The sequence below is a fragment of the Gymnoscopelus microlampas genome, assembly GCF_963454915.1.
Source record: "Gymnoscopelus microlampas genome assembly, chromosome: 16".
Lineage (NCBI taxonomy): Eukaryota > Metazoa > Chordata > Actinopteri > Myctophiformes > Myctophidae > Gymnoscopelus > Gymnoscopelus microlampas.
Window position 1 is genome coordinate 39,896,083 of NC_139953.1, and position 20,989 is coordinate 39,917,071.

General features: G+C 43.2%; 1 protein-coding gene across 2 annotated transcripts; it reads right to left on the reverse strand.

Annotated features, from left to right (window-relative positions):
* Positions 1-5,670: 5,670 nt before the first annotated feature.
* On the reverse strand, positions 5,671-20,820 carry zfyve1 (zinc finger, FYVE domain containing 1). Of its 2 annotated transcripts, XM_084083125.1 has the most exons (14): positions 20,120-20,820; positions 19,698-19,942; positions 17,987-18,546; positions 15,583-15,826; positions 14,623-14,883; positions 14,220-14,434; positions 13,142-13,248; positions 12,784-12,892; positions 12,317-12,414; positions 11,358-11,475; positions 10,927-11,097; positions 9,529-9,709; positions 8,891-9,007; positions 5,671-7,520 (listed from the first exon to the last, which is right to left on the reverse strand). In XM_084083125.1, exons 3-14 carry the CDS (start codon positions 18,536-18,538, stop codon positions 7,285-7,287), a joined length of 2,409 nt encoding a protein of 802 aa, XP_083939251.1. In that variant the 5' UTR covers positions 18,539-18,546; positions 19,698-19,942; positions 20,120-20,820; the 3' UTR covers positions 5,671-7,284. The 2 variants fall into 2 exon arrangements, with proteins under 2 accessions (XP_083939251.1, XP_083939252.1); XM_084083126.1 differs by lacking the exons at positions 14,220-14,434; positions 14,623-14,883; positions 15,583-15,826; ... (1 more) ...; positions 19,698-19,942; positions 20,120-20,820 and adding an exon at positions 14,162-14,173.
* Between the last annotated feature and the right edge of the window lie 169 nt (positions 20,821-20,989).

Sequence of the window (20,989 nt, forward strand, 5' to 3'; positions counted from 1 at the left end):
TCCAAGGCTACACCTGGGATGATTTAGTGTTGTGTAAAACAAATTCTTCCACCAACTGCTCCCAGTGGAAGGCAGCGGGCAGTGGTGGTTCTGCTCTGCAGGTCCATGCTGTCCGGTTTGGACCGGGTCAGGAGCTGCTGGGAGGCCTGGAGGCCTTTGTGGAGGAGAGGCGTCTCTCGGCCCCCTTCATCCTCACCTGTGTGGGCAGCCTCACCAAGGCCACGCTCCGGCTGGCCAATGCCACGGCCAACAATACTAATGAGGTACGTATTTCTCTTAACAAGCCTATATAGTCTTATCGCCTGTCCTCTTTTATCGGTGATTCTCAACCTTTTTGAAGTTCAAGGACCCCCTAATGGGATTGATATGCATTAGGCCATGGACCCCCCATTCGATACTATATATATTGTTGTTGGGCAGAAACCTTATCTCCATATTTAAAATTTTGTTTTTTTCGTAAATTAACGCCCTACTTGTATCATACTACAACATCACACAAAAGCATCAAAAGTAGCAGATATACAAGCTTGTGTCAAGGACCCCCAAATTGATAACGCATTTGGCTGCTGACCCCCCCCCCCTCATATGAAAAGGCGTTGTGCCAGGGACCCCCCAGAAGAGAAGATTTGTTACTTTTGAGATTTTTGTAAAATGTTCCAAAATAGCAGATGTACAAGCTTGTATATCTTGTACAAGTGTGAGCTTGTATATCTGCTATTTTTAAATAGCCATGGTAACACATTTTGTCACTTTGAGAACCACTGATCTACAGGAACTAAAAATATCAACTAATGAACTCTGTGTTCAGGTGTTGGAGCTCAACGGGCGCTTTGAGATCTTGTCACTGGTGGGAACGCTGAACAAGGAGGCCCACCTCCACATCTGTCTGGCGGACAAAGATGGCGGCACGGTGGGGGGCCATGCTCTGGGCGACCTGGAGGTCTTCACCACGGTGGAGGTGGTCGTTGGCGAGGCCATCGGCCTGCAGTTCGCCAGAGAGATGGACCAACAGACCGGCTTCCCTGAACTGGTCATCCACGACCTCGCAGGAGAACGAACTGAGACTAGCGTTCCTGTCTCATTCCTGAGCCAATGATTAGATGACCGGCGTAAATATGCTAATGTATCCAGTAGGAACCTTTGAGTGAGAGACCACGGTCATCAAATTATTGGCCTAGGAATGCGACAAAAACACAAAAAAATCTCAATGAATTCAATGCTTCATGGGGTGTGTAATTGATAGAAAATAAGTATTTCTTTGGGTGAACTACTCCTTTAAAAGGACTACTTTTTAGAACAACGTCGAATCGTTGATATAATAAATAAATGAATCACTGAAAGCCCTGCTCTTGATTATTCGATTAACCTACATGAGCCAGGATTAAGTCGGTGAGAGGTTCTATACATTACGGTGTTGCCCCAGCCATAGAACGGTATATGTACTGTATGTGCATGACGGGTTTTAACACGAAAGAGGTGGCGGTGTGCCATCGGAAGTGTCCTTGAGCAATACACTTAACAATTGTAATACTCCCTGAGCATATTATTAAGGGTGCCCAGTGCTCCTAATAGTTGTAAATGCAGTGTGCAGAATGTTATTTTGATTTGATTTGATTTTATTAATTCATGCTTGCAGTGGAGCCAGGGCCCCACTGAAAAACTGCAGAACTTTACATACATATACTGTAGATATAAAAGAGCATTTGCATACAAGAACAGTTAAAAAAACTTTTAAAAACATTTAAAAACATTTCATTTCGCAGAAGCAGAAGATGAGGACATTTAAAACAGTTCTGGTGGCCATGTTGTTTATACAGTCTGAACAATATTATTATACAGCCTGACTGCCGCATACAGGGTAGAGTTTTTCAGCCTGTTGGTTTTGGCTTTGGGTTTAGGTTCTGACAACTCATGTTGATTCCTCAGTGTCCTGGTAGTATCTATTTCTCTTGTTTGGGGCAGCAGATCATGCAGAGGGTGCTGTTCATCATGCATGTCCCTGACCAGCTTCACTGCCGCTACCTCCCTCCTGGTCTGAAGTGATGGCAGTGGTTGTGAGAAGTTTCCAGCTCTCCTCCTGATGATTTTACAGGCACGAGTCTGGACTCGCTCTAGCTCTGCCTGTTGTTTTTTTGAGCAGCCCACCAAGAGCACTGAGCTATACTCCAGACACGGCCTGATGAGCGTGGTGTAGATGGTGATGAGGTCGTCCGCAGGTAGTCCATGTCTCGCCATGACCGTGAGATAGTGCAGCCGCTTGGAGGCAGTTTTAACTGTCTTCTCAATGTGCACATCTCCAGTCATTTTTTGGTCGAGGTGGTATCCCAGATACTTTGTTGTTTCCACTACAGGTACCTCCTGTCCCCCCAACATCAGTGGTGGTGTTATGGCACTGAGTGACTAGATCAGGGGTCTTTTTAAAGTTCTTCAACCCAAGGACCCCTCAGCTGAGAGAGATGAAGCAGGGACCCCCCACTACATACTGTATAACATATATTGAATTGGTCATGGGGTAATATTTTCCATCTGCAAATCAAACTGTACAATGTACAGTAGCCTAGTGTATGTGAACATGACCCTCATTTACGTATTATGTTCAATCACACATTGGGCTTTCATTAAGGAACAAAACGTATTATATATGAACGATTGCTTTAACTTAACTTGTTTTGTTTTGGTTAAGACAGACGCGTAAAAGATCACTTTGAGATTCTCCAGTTTATTACATGAGCATATACATGAAAACAAAATAAATTCAGGCTGATATATCTTAAATATTTCATCGCTGACCTAATGGGATGAAAACAATCAGTGTGAGATATAACCGTGTTCCAGGGCCAGCCTGCCTTAAAGTAGTTAACTCACTCATCCTACAGATGTTGCTTGAACTCCCTCAGATAAAGAATAATAGAAAAAAAGTTTGGCTGTTTTATGGGACGTTTCGCTGCAATATGAGACCGACCTGGTTAAAGCAGATCACAGTGTCGAGTTCAGTTAGTTATATATGTGTGGTGATGATGACGCATGTGTGAGTCACTCTGCTGCTGCAATACAGGCAACCTGGAACATAAAGCATCGCTGTTGGGCAGAAACCTTGTATCTCCATTTTCTACTTTAGTTTTTTCCCCCGTAAATGAATGCCTTACTTCGTCATACTACAGTGTCACACAAAAGTAGCAAAAATATGTGATCTACAAGCTTGTTTGTACTGTAGCTTGTAGATCTATTTTTTTAACTTTTCAAGTGAAAGTGGCTATAGGACGACCCATTTTTTAACTATCTTCACACAATTAGTCCTCAATAATGCTCATTATAATATGGTACCCTTTTTTTCTACTTGGTTTGTGTCTCAGAGTAGGGCCGTGGACAGTTCAGAAACCCGCCTACCAGTGACATCATCGATGGGAATCCAAGCTGATAGAAACTGCATGTCTATTCCTGGAAAGTTAGTGCAAATGGTTGAAGTCGTCCTTTAAGTGTGTCTGTGGGTTTTATCAGTATCACTGAACCAATGAAAAGTATAACAAGAGCTTGTGACTAAATTATAACCACATTGGATCCATTGAAAAACTTGTCCTTTTTTCCATTTCCTGAAAAGTGAGTATTGGACATATAAGGTTTCCACCTGACAACGATAGGTCTCAGCATGGAAGAGTGCACACAGGCTGCATCTCCGTTCCTTAATCGTTGCTGTCGGGCAGAACCTCTTATCCCCATATTCTAACTTTTTGTGTTTTTTCGTCACAGAAAAGCATCAAAACTAGGAGATCTACAAGCTCGAAACACAGTGCGAAGCGACACTTTTTGAGCTTCTAGATCTGCTACTTTTGCTACATTTGTATCCTGAAAAGTAACAGTTTTGGACATACAAGGTTCCCACCCGACAGAGACGATGTGATGGTTGATATGTTCCGACTTCCGAGGAGCTTGTAGATTTGATTTGAGCACTCAAAACTCACTTGAATTTCAACCTGTAACATGTAATACACACAGTCACACTCACACACACACACACACACACACACGTAATCTGAATTTGATGTCACACAGAAAAGTGAAGTCACAGAAAAAACTATTTATACACGTAACATGTAGTAGATCGACAAGAATTGTTTATTCTTTGACTTAAAATGTAAATTTTACAGTATGTGTATGAACATTTCATGCAAGTGCAAATTTACACGTGTAGATCGCGTTTTACGAGCGCTCAAATGCTCAAATCAAATCTACAAGCTCTTGAATTTTGCAACATATCCACCTTCATAATAAGAATACATTTTATTTATATTGCACTTTACATTTAAAACAAATCTCAAGTGCTACCATACAGATCCCATATAGATGTCCTTTTACTTCTTTACATATAAGCCTTATTGGCTCTATGCACAGCAGCCATATTGGGAATAAATTGGGCCCCTTACTTCCTTCACAGGTGTTACCAATGATACTAATTAAGGCTCTGTTCCATTTAGTGTGGCACAGTGGTTCTTATTTTCAAGGACCCCCATAACTCTGAGTGTACAAATGAAACCAAATGGACCCGTAAGGGTCCATTTGTTACACACCCACCATAAGGGGCCATTTGGGAACCAAAATGGAGTGTTTCTAGTGAGCCAACATGCACAATATCAGCACCCTGACCAGAATGGAACAGAGCCTTCATTAGTATCATTGGTAACACCTGTGAAGGAAGTAAGAAGAGGCCCAATATCTTTCCAATATGGCTGCTGTGCATAGAGCCTATTGGAGTGAGAATGGAGGACCTGAGACACGGCCAGAGAAAACGATCATTTCCTAACATGAATTAATAGGTTTTGAGGGGCCAGCCTCAAAGTCTTGTTTTCATCTCAGACTTTTATATTCCACAGTTCCCCTGTGAGGCACTCAGTCTCCGATAGCAGTTCCTGATGCGTTGGTTTGGATTGCAGTCAAATTATGTCTCGTCAATAATGGTGATATTACAGTCAGTTCAAAAACACACAAAGAGGCCATTTATAAAATCTTTATACAGTAGCACAGTATAAGACAAGGAAAAGAAGTAGGAAGACGCTTGCAGGACTGAAGGAAGGACTGGAGGAAGTGGACTGAGGAGGATTTATTTTGATCAACCTTTCCATGCTTTTCCAAGTCCTATAAAAGCCATTGTTAAACTACCTAGAACCTCACACATAAAGTCATATTTCGTCTGTCGGGTGGAAAGCTCATATGTCCAAAACTGTTACTTTTCAGGATTCAAATTCAAAAACGGCAAAAGTAGCAGATCTACATGCTCAAAACGTGTTGCTTCGTGCCACGTTTCGCGCTTGCGGATCTGCTACTTTTGATGCTTCTGTGTGACGCTGTAGTATGATCAAGTAGGGTGTTAATTTACGAAAAAAACACAAAAAAGTTTAATTGTGGACATAAGAGGTTTCTGCCCCGACAGCAACGATTTAATAAAAGTGCTTATCCGAGATAAGTAATGCAGTCATGTGTGGAGAGAGCCATACATCGGCTTCGCCACATCAACAGATACATTGAGAAAACATTCTGTTTAAAAAGACAAAACAAAATAAAAACAAAAACCTTTCTTTCGAAAGTATAGCATTTTCCCACATTGTTAATTAAAGGCCCAATCAATGATACAAATGTAAACAGAGGGGGGAAAAACCCACCACCGAAAAGGAAAAATAACAGACATTGTTTTATTTTCCAGATGACCGACACAGTATTTGCTGTATTTGAGGCCTGCTGTATGTTTGTTCATGTTGATGGAGAAAGAAGATGGAGAAGAAAAAAAAGAACTGACCTACAAGTATTCTTTGATTTATGATGGGGTTAAGTAGCATTATTCTCCCTCAGCAAATCAAAGTCTAGAGATTGATTTGTTTGTGAATGTAACCCTCATTTATATGTTCAACAGATTGTCAAAAAGGTTGCCGTGGTTTCATACAAAACGGATGAGACGGGACGGAAGTGGTGACGTCAGAATTATCCCAAAATGCACTCGACAAGCATGTCTGGTACTCACGCATCAATGTATTGTATATTATACTATACTATACTCTAAATCAGTGGTTCTCAAACTTTTTTATTTCAAGGAACCCCCCAGTTTGGTGTGCATTAGGCCACAGACCCCCCCCTAACTCTTGAGAGTGTACAAATGGAACGGGTCCGCTTGGTTCCATTTATACACTCTCAGAGATGCAGACCTGTAAAAGGTCCATTTGGTTCATCCTAACCGTCAATAATTTGCCTGGGGGACCCCACTTTGAGAATCGCTGCTGTAGATCCAGGGTGTCTGTCACCCCTTCTGTTCTGTCCGGCTCTTAAGCCGGACAGAATCGCGGAATCGTGGAAGCCGCGCTGCTCGACTGACATTTTGTGAATGTAGTCGCGGCAGCATCGGCTATTTGTACTGTTATGTTCACCAGTGTGTTTGTTAATCGTTGGCTTTTTTTATAAGCGAGCACAACGTGTGCTTAATGTTATGTGCTAAGCACTTTGTATTGCTTTGTTGTTGAAATGTGCTTTACAAATAAAACTCGCCTTGCCAGAGACAAGACAAATCTCTTCCTCACTAGTTCCATTCACGCACAGCAACAAAAAAACAAACTACTTCTCCAACTGGATACTTGCGTCGGATGTCACTCTTTGTTTGCCTTCGACAAAAAAAGTCGCTTCAGTTGAAAAAACGCTTCAACTTGCGTAGATTCCCGTAGGAAGCGAAATACATAGCTCGATGTCGCCATCTTTACGTTGACTTAACATCGAATCGCCTCGCTCTGAGAAAAAAAATCGCGCCACGTCTGGTGTGAATGCACGTCAACGTGTATAGGCAGATATATGTTTATGTTTAGAGTGAAATAGCATAAGGGGGACAGAGGTGTTGGACAGGAAAAGCCAGATTCATACTTAAGTGTTACGCATTGAAAATAGCCGATCTACACGCTTGCAACGAGCATATAGATCTGCTACTTTCAATGCAAGACACGACCGTGCAACTATATGTATAAATCAGACTAAACAACCAACCAACCAACATCAGCTGAAGCTCTTCAGGCGAGACTGGAAGCTGCAATTCCCCCCCCCCCCCCTTAACCACTTAAACCCTTATATGGTTGACCGGAGTCCCTCAAGGCTCTATACTAGTGTTTTCTGTTATTGTGGGGGAAAACTTTCGCAGGAAAATAGCCGATCGACAAGCTCCTAACCACAATACGGAGACTGGGGTTTAAGTGGTTAACAGGTGGTTCTTCTGGACTGTGTGACCCGGGCCCGGTCCAGTTCCAGTTCCTGCTCCTGCTAGAGCTCACCGGGTTTCTGGTTGCACCCGTTGCAGACCCTGACGGGGTGGTCCCAGCCCCGGGAGGGCACGGCCCGCCGCTCCTGGGAACACTCGTCGCACACGCCCTGGCCGCAGGCCCGGCAGTGGTGGATGGACAGGCGGGGGGAGCAGAACTCTTTGCGACACTCACAGCACGACTGGATGTCCTGGTCGGGCACCCAATAGGCCGGCCGCGCCGCGTCTTTCACCAGACCTGAAGGAGGGACGGACAACGACAGGGGGGACGTGACGGGGTGCAGTGCTGCTGGATAAAGTACTCACATTTTTTACTCATGCAAAAGTATCAATACTGCAATGTAGAAATGCTCTGTTACAAGTCCCGAATTCAAAGTTTACTTGAGTAAAAGTACAAAAGTATTGGCATCAAAATGTACCAAAAGTAAAAGTACTAGTACTTGAATGTCCCAAGTTTCTCCAAGTTTTAAAAAAATATTTTGAAAATAGCAGATCTTACAAGCTCACAATGCGTCGCGATGCGACTCATTGTGAGCTTGTAGATCAGCTATTTTCAAATGGCCGAAATGTACACTGCTCAAAATAATGAAGGGAACACTTTGATCCCTTAATTCTTTTGAGCAGTTTTCGTTAGCATTATGTACACAGTTCATGAAAAAAATCTAAATAATTAAGGGATCAAAGTGTTCCCTACATTTCTTTGAGCAGTACATATAAGGCTGAAGTGGTTACTGTATGTTTTGTAAAGATAATCAAAATCTACAAAGTAACTAGTAACTAAAGTTTTCAAATAATTGTAGCGGAGTAAAAGTACAATATTTGCCTCTGAGATGTAGTGGAGTAGAAGTAAAAGTACTGAAAATTGGAGATACTCCAGTAAAGTAAAAAATGCCTCAAAACTGTACTTCAGTACAGTACTTGAGTAAAAAGACTTGACTTAAAGTTACTTTACACCACTGACGGGATGTCAGGTTTAGAACAAACATGGGAACATTCTCATTCCACTGCTCTGCCACCAAAATGTAGAATGCCCTGACACCATCTGTTAGAGCAGTGGTTCTCAAACTCTTTGTGCCAAGGATCCCCAAATAGATATATATTTGGCCGCAGCTCCCCTATCTGAAAGGTTTTTGTGCCAGGGACCCCAGAAGAGAAGATTTGTGCTAAAACAAATTCAAAATTATTGAACATTGAACGCAATAGTAAAAACTAGAATTGAACCAAAATAAAAACATGGCTTTACAAAAAAAATGGTTTACAAAACCAACTAAAGACTAAGATCATAGAGAAAATGTAAATCTATCTTCCAACATTTTAGCTGTGAATATGTTTTATTTTAAATCATCTGTCGGGTAGAAACCTCATATGTCCAAAACTGTTACTTTTCAGGACTCAAATTCAAAAATAGCAAAAGTAGCAGATCTACAAGATCCACAAGTTTCAAGCTTGCGGATCTGCTACTTTTGATGCTTTTTGTGCGACGCTGTAGTATGATCAAGTAGGGCGTTAATTTACGGAAAAAAACTCGAAAGGTTTAGAATTATGGAGATGAGAGGTTTCTGCCCCGATGGTAACGAAATGGATGAGTTGAATGAATTGATGTCTCACCCAGTGGGATGTCTATAGCTCCCACCACAGCTCCCAGTGTGTTCTGAACACACTCTCCCACCTTCCTGGCCATCAGAGTTCCTCCTTCCTCCTCCTCCAACGCAGCATCCAGCAACTCTGGTAGAGGGAAACGCACGCACGCAAGCATACAGAAAACCATGCATGCCTTTAATATTCTGTTCTTTATAGTGCAGTACAAGTATAACACAGAAGTATATTGTATGTACAGTAAATGTACATCCATGTCCATTCATTCAAAAATAGATCTATAAGCTCAATCGTCAGAAATTCAGAATTGAAATTGACTAATGCATTTGTGTGTGTGTGTGTGTGTGTGTGTGTGTGTGTGTGTGTTCTAGTCCTTTCCAATTTGTGCTTCCCTTTGTGGCCACCACAGGGTTAGAGCAGCAATGTTTTGGCCAAATACCCAAAATACAGTTATTTGAAGCAGAGGGGCACACCAGATAGAACAACACTAGATGCACAGCCCTCTTTATTGTAGTTCAGACATCATTGCAATTATCTCTCTCCTTAAGGAGAGATACAGACAACGGACATAACACTTACACTGAGTGTAGCTTTAAAAATTTGAAAACGCATTGTGTTACTGAGTGACTCCGTTCCATTCTGTAACATACCGGCGGAGATGCCTCGGTTGTGGAAACAGGCGTCACACACCCTGACAGGAGCCAGGCCCCAGCCCCGCTCCGGGACGGGCCGGGTCTTGGAGGAGCAGGCGTCACAGAAGCCTTCCCCACATGCACGACAGTGGTGCTTGGTGTCGTTGTGCAGGAAGTCCAGCTCACACTTGTGGCATTTCTGCGAACATAACAACAAGAGCATCATCATCATCATCATCATCATCACCATGGGGGGGGCACCAATGGCCTAGTGGTTATGGCGCATACCACATGCTCTAATGTAGCCTGACAGCGAGTCGCGGGTTCAATTCCAGAGCCCGACGACCTTTGCTGCGTGTCACTCCCTGTCTCTCTCTCCCTATTTCCTGTCAGTCTTCACTGTACTATCCAATAAAGACACAAAAGCCCCAAAAATGTAAAAAAAAAACATAGGAAAATCTTAGATCGCATCATATAAGAACTGTGTATCAAAAATAAACAAATCAGCCTGGTGATTTTGAGGTATGTGACTCTGTGTTGTTTACAAGTAAGACGCGCGAACGCTGGAAGCGAACGCAGCTCGAAAATGTTGTGTATTTACGGGCTTATAATCCGTTTTATTTCACCGTGATGGGGAGAGCGTAGAGAGAAAGTCACGTGACTGCCTTCGCCTCGTATTGAAGTGAATGGGGGGGGATATATGGTTCTCCTGTGCACAGAGTTTCGGAGTTCCTAGTCATCTATGCACGGAATTGGCGTTTGTCAATCCGTGTCTGTCAGCAACCAATGAGAGCGTGAGTGACATGGGGGCGCGGCTGCACACAGGCAGCGCCACAGACGGAGACACACACAACCCAAGCACGATATCATAGTAAGCTGCACTTCGCCGCGCCTCCTTCCGCGTTCGCAATGACATTGACTTAGGTTTATTCTAGTAGTGATTAGTGATTAGTAGTTTCGTTCCGTACTTATGTTGAATGCACTTATTGTAAGTCGCTTTGGATAAAATTGTCTGCTAAATGACTGTAATGTAATGTCATTTACGTCTGTTTGGAGATTTCTTTTTAAATTGTACTCTTTGGATAAATTTGTACTTTTTCACCGTCAGTCGATGCTTGATATCCATATATATGTATAAATACCCCATCGCAACAGGATGAGGGAGTTGGGTTTGGTTATACGTACCAGGATGAGGGAGGTGGGTTTGGTTATACGTACCAGGATGAGGGAGTTGGGTTTGGTTGTACGTACCAGGATGAGGGAGTTGGGTTTGGTTGTACGTACCAGGATGAGGGAGTTGGGTTTGGTTATCCGTACCAGGATGAGGGAGTTGGGTTTGGTTGTACGTACCAGGATGAGGGAGTTGGGTTTGGTTATTCGTACCAGGATGAGGGAGGTGGGTTTGGTTGTACGTACCAGGATGAGGGAGTTGGGTTTCCAGTAGGCGGGGGCGATCTGGTCGGTGAGCCAGGAGGTGACAGCTTTAGCAGGCTTGACGCTGAGCTCAGACACAGACTGGGAGATGTAGTTCACTCCGTCCAGCAGCCGCTGAGCTGCGTTGTGGTTGTCTTTCAGAAAGCCGTCCGACTGCAAACCAGAGACACAATGAGATGCTACGTTAACAAACGATGCGCCTCATTCCTATTGGTTTACACCCGATCAAACTTCACCAATGCATGAGAATGCATGGGAATCACAGCTTGTAAATCTGCTATTTTGACGGATGTTCACCAATGTCCCAGAATAGGGACGCTATGTTTTTAAAGACATTATATCCTGTCTTGGATTTTTGTCTAACTGGTTTCAGCTGAAGCTGGTCTAGATTAGAGCATTGAGGACGGACTAACCCCTGGCCATATGTGTTGGATCTCGGTTCGGACCACGGTGTCGACGGGGTCCTGGTTCCCGTACCAGTACTGCCTGCTCCTGTAGATCACCCCGCAGTTGGGACACTCGATCACATACCTGGACAAACCACAAGATCACACAAGTTCCCATGTTGACAAGTTGACTCCAAAAACCTTTGCTTTACAGTTTGCTTTGTATGTTATGCAGTGTGAAATATCGTCGCTGTCAGGCGGAAATCTTGTATCTCATATTTAATTTTTGTATGTTTTATTGTGAATGAATGCCCTACTTCATCTTAGGACAGTGTTCTGCAAACGTAGCAAAAATAACCGCTCTACTGAGCTCTACAAGTTCACAACCCGCGTTATATTGTGAGCTTATAGATCTGCTATTTTCGCTAGATTTAAAATAGCTTCTATTGACTTATGTCTGTGTGGGTTTTATAAATATTGAACCAATGCAAAACATTAACAAGAGCTTGTGACTACATTGGATCCATTGGAACACATTTTCTTTTGTTTCCAATAGGCTCTATGCACAGCAGCCATATTGGGAATGAATTGGGCCCCTTCCTTACTTCCTTCACAGGTGTCACCAATGATACTAATTAAGGCTCTGTTCTATTTAGTGTGGCATAGTGGTTGTCTTATTTTCAAGGACCCCCATAACTCTGAGAGTGTACACTCTCAGAGTTACACACCCACCATAAGGGGCCATTTGGGAACCAAAATGGAGTGTTTCTAGTGAGCCAAAATACACGATATCAGCACCCTGACCAGAATGGAACAGAGCCTTCATTAGTATCATTGGTAACACCTGTGAAGGAAGTAAGAAGAGGCCCAATTTCTTTCCAATATGGCTGCTATGCATAGAGCCAATTCCTGAAAAGTGAAAGGTCCGTCCGACAGCAACGATATATGTATATTTCTTTAGTGTGTGTGTGTTCCGGCAAACGTACCCTGACCAGGCGTAGATGGCGAGACCGAACCACGGGCTGTCAGACGAGGCCGTGGTTTTAGGAACCACGATCACCTCCTTCCCTCCTTCATAGCAGGCCTGACGAAACGATACACAGATACAACCACACATATGTATTGTTGTGTACATGTAGATGTGTGTAGCTGGGAGTGAGTGTTTGTGTGCTAATGTATTAGGGATGCAACAGTTAATCAAACTAATCGATTTAATCGACTATGAAGACATCGATCGATCGATTTAATACAATAATCAATCTTGGGGGGAAAATGTTTATCTTGTCTTTCTTTAAAACAGTGGATCAGCTATTTTCATAATGTTTTTCACAACATAACTGTACATCAAAGAATAAAATAGAGCTTAGGTGGTATTAGACTCATCAATTTAGTCGATTATTTAACAAAAAACAATTGCATGTGTGTGTGTGTGTGTGTGTGTGTGTGTGTGTACCTTGCAGGTGTAGATGCGGTTGTCGTACTGTACAGAGTAGCGACATCGATGTTTGGCTTCATGTTTAACGTCCTCCTTCATATGGTTCATACTATTCTTACAGCCTGACCTGCACACACACACACACACACACACACACACACACACACACACACACACACACACACACACACACACACACACACACACACACACACACACACACACACACACACACACACACACGTTAGCATATGGAGATAGGAGGTTCCTGCCCGTCAGTGACTATCTATTGTATCCATTTCATTTAGGCAGAGCCTGGCGTTGACATGAGGCTGTTGTGTGGTGATGAGGGTGGATGGAGAGGAGACACACTCACCCACAGCTGAGACAGATGCTGGAGCAGGTGAAGTATTCATCTGGAAAGAAACAGTTACTGTTCACGTGTTCATCTGGGATGTCCCCGCTGAAACGCTCACTCAATGCCTGTAGGGGCGACACAGAGAGAGAAGTAAGGTAGATAAAAATCAAACAAAACATTTGATAAGTGAAAATAGCCGATCTAGATCTGCTATTTTCACTACTTTTGTGTGACAGTCTACCTAACCCTAACCCTAACCTTAACCGCACGCGGAAGCCACGTAGTCGGAGTAATGGGATGTCGGACTTATGGGCAGTCCCCTGATGAAGTAGGTCATTCATTTAAGGGAAAATGAAATGTGGAGATATGAGGTTTCTGCCTCGCTGTCGCTGCGTCTAACACACACCACCAGACACATGCACGGACACAGACACACTTTTCACTAGCTGTTATGCTAGTGAAAAGTATGTTGGTGCTCCATTATCCAAAAGACAAAGATCTCCTCTATGTGCCTAACTCCGTTCTGGGATCTTGCCCCTGCACCTTGAGACTGGCAGGTATAGAAGAGTAACAGAAGAAGAGCGGATTTGCATATCTGATTTACTATGACATGATATTGAGAATGAATTCCACTTTATTTTCTACTGCCCCTTATATCATGAGCTGCGTCAAAAATCATTTAATAGGAAAAGGAAAACCTAGATCTGATATGACACACCGAGATTTTTGAAAAGAAGATATTCGCACTTGCAGAATATTCAGAGAATAAACAGACAAACAGACAAAGAAAAGATATATGTGATATATTTATTTTATTTTTGGGGTATTAAATATTAATATTAACTAAATATTTTGTTTGAGCAGTTTCCAAGGATATTGTTTATTGATGTTTATTGGAGCCTTATAATCCCGTAAGGGATGGGTCTTATGACAAGACACGAACAAAAAGAATAATCATTCAGCCAAATATATATCAATTTGGGGGTCCTTCACACAAAAACGTTTGAGAACCAGTGTTCTCAAACATCATGTACACACCTGCATAACATTCATATAGTTCCTGTTCTTCACTCTAACACCTCAACCTCCAGTGTACCTGCAGGGCCTTGTAGATGACGCTGGCGGAGCGCGGCGAGCGGGTGGTGTTGTTGTCCAGCAGCAGCTCCACGTTGTTCAGCAGGCCGCTGAAGTCCGTGGGAGGGTTGTAGGTTCGAGTCCCACGGTACTGGACCGAGCTGAAGGCCTCCGGGAACAGACCCAGCTTCCTGAAGCGCTCCGTGAGCAGGCGCTCCGCTGAGTCCGAGGGCTTGTCTGAGAGAGAGAGAGAGAGACAGAGAGAGAGAATGAGAGAGAGGGAGGATGTGTGTGTGTGTGCGTGTGCGTGTGCGTGTGTGTGTGTGTGCGCGTGTGCGTGCACTTGTAAGTTCCTCTGGAGAAGAGAGCATCTGCTAAATGCATTAAATTGAAGTTGTAATAATAGTGTCCCCCCCCATCCTTACCCGTCCCCAGCAGCTTGGTGTGGACGGTCTCGTGGAAGATGATGACGGCGGGGCCCAGCGTGGACAGAGGGACGTCCAGGCCACAGCGGGCCGTGGTGGCCTTCAGCTCCCGGGTGAAGTGCTTCAGGTAGGCCTCGGACGCGTCGCCCAGGAACTTGAACAGGTCGTCGTGCAGCCGGTCGGCGTGCGTGCGGTAGATGACCAGGTCGGACACCGCCAGCACCTTGAGGAGCAGCCGGGTCTGCTGGCCCTGGTTGGCTCCTGGCAAACAAACCACAGGGGAGGGAGAGAGGAGGAGGAGCGAACCGAACATTAGAAGAAGTTCTTTTGGTCTACACAAGAGTGGTTATCAAACCTTTTTAATTTCAAGGACCCCCATAACTCCCCCATAACTCCATAAAGTGTCCAAATGGAACCAAATTTGGACACTTGTTTCAGTTCTGAGCTTGCAGATTGTAGCTATTTTCACTATTTTTAGTAATAAGTAATAAGTAGAAAATAAGGATCAAGTGGTTAATCGAACTAATTGATTTAGCCAGTTATAAACATTTTAAAATCGTATTTTCTTTTCACGTTGATTCGTTGATTCTTCTCGATTATTTGACTAATCAGGAAAGTAATCGATTGAATAACAGATCATCGCTATAGAAGATCATCGATAGTCATAGCCCTAATTGTTCAGCATCCAGACCAGCAATGGTGGGAAGACATACTCAGAGTGTGTTTTACTTTACTTTCTGAGGCCGACATTCTACAAATGTCTTCTAAATCCTAACAGTTTTTTCAGAAAACTGTGATCATCATACTACAGCGTCACAGAAACGCATCAAAAGTAGCAGACCTAAGAGCTTGTAGTTATGCTACTTTTGAATTTGACTCTTGAAAAATAACAGTTTTGGACATTTCCACCCAACAGAGACGATAGCATGATGCGGGACAAGACATTGTCGGTTTCCTTACCGGCCCCCAGCAGTCCCTCCGTGTCGATGATCACCACCCTGTGGAGGGGGTCCATGGCCGCCCACACGCCCACGGTGCAGGACTCCTGGGTGGGGGAGGTCTTGAACACCTCCCTCCCCAGGAAAAAGGTGTGGTTGAGGGTGTGCGACTTGCCCTCGCCGGTGTTGCCAAAAATAGAGACCACCTTAAGGAGTTGATCTGGCTCGCAGCCCAGCCTGCTGACAAAGTCGTCCTCGCCCTTCACCTGAGGAGAGAACGAGAAGGAGAGCAGATATGAACCACGTCATGGGGCGGCCATAGCTGAGTGGTTAGTGCGCCTAGGGAGACAGAGGCCCTGGTTGCCGCAGGTTCGATTCCAGGCCACGCCAGCATATGTGTCGATGAAATGAAATTTGTCCCTGAGCAAGACTCTTAACCCCTAATTGCTCACAGGTTCTCATTGGAAACAAGACCGCAAGGACTTTCATGAACGACCTGTTAAAAGGAATTATCCTTTATCCTTGTCACTATAGTCTCGCTATAGCCAGACTGTTGCCTCCCACAATTTAGTCATACAGTCTAGAGCAGTGGTTTTCAACCTGTTTCATGCCAAGGGATGTTGTGCCAGGGACCCCCAGAAGCAAACATTTGAGTTAATTCTTTTTGCTTTAAAAAAAATACATATGTTCAAAGATATGCACACCTTTTCAAGAATTTTCAAAAATAGCAGATCTACAAGCTCATAGTGCGGCACTCGGTGCCGCGCTATGAGCTTGTATATCTGCTATTTTTGAATAGCCAAAGCTAAGTGGTTACAATGATTGTGACGCTATGTTAACACATTTTGCTGGGGACCCCCTGGTACCCCCTCAAGGACCACTGGTGGTCCCCGGACCACTGGTTGAAAACCACTGGTCTAGAGCAACTCTGAAAATAATCACCCGCTTCCGTTCCGTCTTTACAGTCGCGCAAATTTGTCCTAACGTAAATCAAAAATAATCTATGCATATATAGCTTGCTGCTTATCAGAAATGGAAATTCTAAAATAAGATAAGATATTTTAATATATATTTTCGTGAATGGAAATGACGAACAGATGACAGCTTCTGTCATCTGTTCTGTAGATTTCGGGAGGTGTAGTTCCAGATTCTATATAGCAGTGGTTCTCAAACGTTTTCATGTCAAGGACCCCCAAATTGATATATAATTGGCCGCGGACCAAGGTGCCAGGGAGGGGCTTCCAGAAGAGAATATTTATGTTAAAAAATTCGAATTCGAAAATTGAAAAGAAAATCCTAAACATTTTCGATATTTTTCAAAACAATTAAAAAATAGCAGATGTACAAGCTCGCAGCGTGGCACGAAGTGACGCACTGTGAGCTTGAAGATCTGCTATTTGTTAATAGCCACCGTATAGATAAATATATATAGATAAAGTGGTTAAAATGAATGTGATGCTATGTTAACTACTTTTGCTGTGGAACCCCTGTGGGGAACCCACTTTGAGAATCGATGCTATATAGCATTCGGAGATTGTGGAATAGTTATCTGGCTCCGCGAGATTATGTTACTGACACCCATGGAGTTAAACCTCTAGCCCCTTGCACAGGTTATACTGACACAGTAGCATTGCAGACTGAGCACCTTCAGCCAACGGCTCATCACGGTGAGGAGCTCCACGGGAAGATTTGAGCCACTCTGTTGCTTCAGCTGTCGTCCCGCATTGCAATGATGCACTGGCTCCCTAAAATGGCTCGTAAAAGGTGACTGTTTTTGACAGTTGTTTTCATTTTAGAGTTGTTTTTTCTATTTTAATTAACAGCTAAGAGATGTGATTGTTTTTTTTTTGACAATTGTGTTGATGGTGTTTTTTTTTGTGTGTTCTTTTAGTTCATGTACATGTCAAATTACTTTAGGGACTGGGGTAGAGTTCTTGTTGTGTTGTCCCTAAACGTCTTTGGCATTTTTTAAATATCTTTTAAAAACATTTTCAAACAGTTCAAATAGCCAATCTACAAGCTCACAACATGTCGATGTATATCGGCTAGTCGAACTATTTGAAAATGTTTTTAAAAATAGTAAAAAATGGCAAAGAAGTTTAGGGATAATGGGTAAGGCACCGGCGAAGATATGGCCCATATGTTTTCTACTATCTGTGTTTCTGCATGGCAACCACATATCCCCCCCTGGGACCTATAAAGTATCTATAGCTACAGCACCTACATGTAAACAAGGATCAAAGGGGGTAATATGACTTTTTTTTTGTACTTGTTCAAGGATCTAAGGCAGTGGTTCTCAAAAGTGGGTTCCAGGGACCCTCAGGATTCCAAACAGACACAGGTCTGTAACTCTGAGAGTTTAAAAAAGGTTGAGACTGAGCCCACTGACCTAATAAGGGGGGTCTCCTTGGTATAGCACTACTCACCTGCATCTCCTCTTTCTCGTCCACCAGAAGGAAGCTGCTCACTTTCTCCAGCTTGACCCTGAGCGCCTCCATCATCTCCTCCTCCAGGGCCAGCATACTGTCCTGCGGCGACTTGGCCGCCGGCGGCGGCGGCGGGTACGGAGTCATCGGGTGCTTCCTCTTGTTGACGCCGCTGTGTGTGCGCTTCTGGCAGTCCACGCACAGGTTGATCTTACAGCCTTGGCAGCGCACCACAGCCCTCAGACGACCGCCGTTGGAGCAGCTGCCGCCGTGCTGCGTACCGCCGCCGTCTCCTTTACAGGAGTCGCAGAAGGGAACGTGACCCGGTGCAATCCGAACCCGGTCGTGATTCCTCATCCGCTCCTGGCGGTGGAGCTCCAGTTCGCAGCGGGCGCACTGCAGGCTGCCGCACTCGTCACACTCGAAGGCGGCCTCGTCTGAACCCCCGCACGCATAGCTCTCCTGGCACACCAGGGCACTGTTGTTGTTCATGCCTTTCTCCACCGTGGGGGGAGGAGGAGGAGGAGGAGGAGCAGGGCCCGGGGCGCTCATGTCAACACCTGTTCAGCATCCAGCAGTGGTGGGAAGAAATACTCACATGTGTTTGTATACTCTGACATGTAGTGCAGTACAGTTGTACATGTACTTCACTCAACCCATTAAAGAGATAGATCACCCCCAAAATGACTTTTTTTTCTCTATCGATTAGTCACCCCATGGAGACTTGAATTCATGGATATTGTTTTGTTTTTGTCGCATTAGCCTTGGCCAATAATTTGATGACCGGCAGCGGTTCCGGTAGGAGACAGAAAGAGTCTCCTTTGTGTCTCCTACCGGAACCGCTGCCTACCGGTCCACTGGTCATGAAATTATTGGTTTAGGAATGCGACAAAAACTAAAAAATATCCATGAATATAAGTCGGTAACGGGTGACTAATCAATAGAAACGTTTTTTTTTTTGTGAACTATCCCTTTAAGACCTGAGGCAGATTCTACAAAATGCCTTCTAAACCAGTAGTTCTCAATCTTTTTCGTGCCAAGGACCCTCAAATTGATATATATTGGCCACGGAACCCCCCCCCCCCCACCCCCATCTGAAAATGTTTGTGCCAAGGACCACCCCCAGAAGAGAAGATTTGCGTAAAAACAAAATCAAAAGTATTCAACGTTTTTCAAACATTTTACAAGATTTTTCTAAAATGTTCAAAAATAGCAGATGTACAGGCTCGCAGCGCGATGTGCTATTTTTGAATAGCCAACGCTAAAATATAAAATGACACAGATGCTTTTCCTGGTTTTAATGGGTTCAGTAAAAGTGGTAATAACAATGTATAAATACTCTTATAGTTTTTAAGCCTGTGTTCAAAGCCTGTGTTCAAAAGGGACAAAAGTAGAAGTCCCAGAAGTAAAAGCACTTATGATGTAGAGAAGGTAGCATTGATTTCATGTTTTTTCAAAAGCTTGAAAATAGCCAATCTACAAGCTCAATTGAGCTTGTAGATTGGTTCATTTTGAATAGCCTAGGTATAAAATAGGGCTTAATTGGTTAATAGTGTATTATTTGTAAATGTAATCATCAAAATCTGCAAAGTCACTGCTAACTAACATTTTCAAATAATAGTGTAGTAAAAAGTATATATTTGCCTCTGACATATAGCGCAGTAGAAACAGTCTAAAGTATTGACAAATTGAAATACTAAAGTAAAAGTACCTCAAAATTGTGCTTAAGCCGAGTACTCGAGTAAATGTACTTGTAATCCAGGTCTCCTTAAGGTGCTGATTCACTCCCCACAGCTGTGGCTTGAAATGTCAACACTGTAAACAGTGTGGCACACACTACTATGGCACAGATCACCTCCAAGTCACTATGAACACTAATAATATCAACTAATGTCTTCTTCAATCTTCCAAATGTTCACTTCTCTCCATTACAACTGAGGCTATTATGGAATAAACCTCCAAGTCACTATAAACACTAATTACATCAACTAATGTCTTCTTCAATCTTCCAAAAGTTCACTTCTCTCCATTAAGTCACCATAAACACTAATTATATCAACTATTAATATCTTCTTGAATCTTACAAAAGTTCACTTTATCTCCATTACAACTGAGACTATTATGGATATAAACCTCCAAGTCACTATAAAGACAAATTATATCAACTATTAATATCTTCTTCAATCTTCCAAAAGTTCACTTCTCTCCATTACAACTGAGACTATTATGGAATATTAACAACAAACACACCCTGACTGGCTGACATATGATATATGACAGCTCATAAGCAGCAATAACTCTTTAATCATACATGAGCCAGCATTAATATAAAGCTAATCATACATGAGCCAATATTAATATAAAGCTACCACTACCTACATGAAACAGAAGCTCATCCATTTAACGTTGGGCTGTCAATCATCCTTTAGCTTTGATCAGGCTTCAGCCGATGCCATTTTTGTTTTTGTTTTGGTCAATAAATAAAATAAATATCCACCAATCTAACCCGTAACACTGTCAAACTAGAAGGCACTGAGGATCCTAGTGGATCTGCCACCATTACACCAAGTGACACACTTTTAGAAACACAAACGTAAACAAACAACCTTCATTAAAAATTGACCTATAAGGGAGAAACAGGCAGCCTAGCCGGCTAGACGACAGTTACAGTAATAATAACAGTGTTATTACGCTGTTAGAATATACGTTATAATGTTATAAATAACGTCACTCCCCGCAATTAGCACAAACCCAGCGATACTGAAGGATTGTTTGATCAGATCTCCTGCAGTTAGATGTTTGTTGAAGCTAGTTTACATCAGCTGATCCACTTGTTTTCATCCACAGGGGTCAAAGGTTGTTATGGAACGCGTGGCATTGTGGGAGATGTAGGATTTAATGGCTTGTCTTGTAGTTGGGTGGGATCTTTTTTTCCCTCCCTACATCAGTGGTTTTCGACCTTTTTTGCGTCAAGGACCCCCAAATTGACACATATTAGCCCAG

Bases quoted from the DNA above. Each gene is read 5' to 3' on its own strand.
- zfyve1 (XM_084083125.1), bottom strand. From the start codon at position 18,538: ATGAGCGCCCCGGGCCCTGCTCCTCCTCCTCCTCCTCCTCCCCCCACG. The intron at 12,415-12,783 runs GTACACACACAC...TCGTTTCGTCAG, and splicing joins ACCGCATCTACACCTGCAAG to GCCTGCTATGAAGGAGGGAA. The intron at 11,476-12,316 runs GTACGTTTGCCG...TGGTTTGTCCAG, and splicing joins GCCATCTACGCCTGGTCAGG to GTATGTGATCGAGTGTCCCA.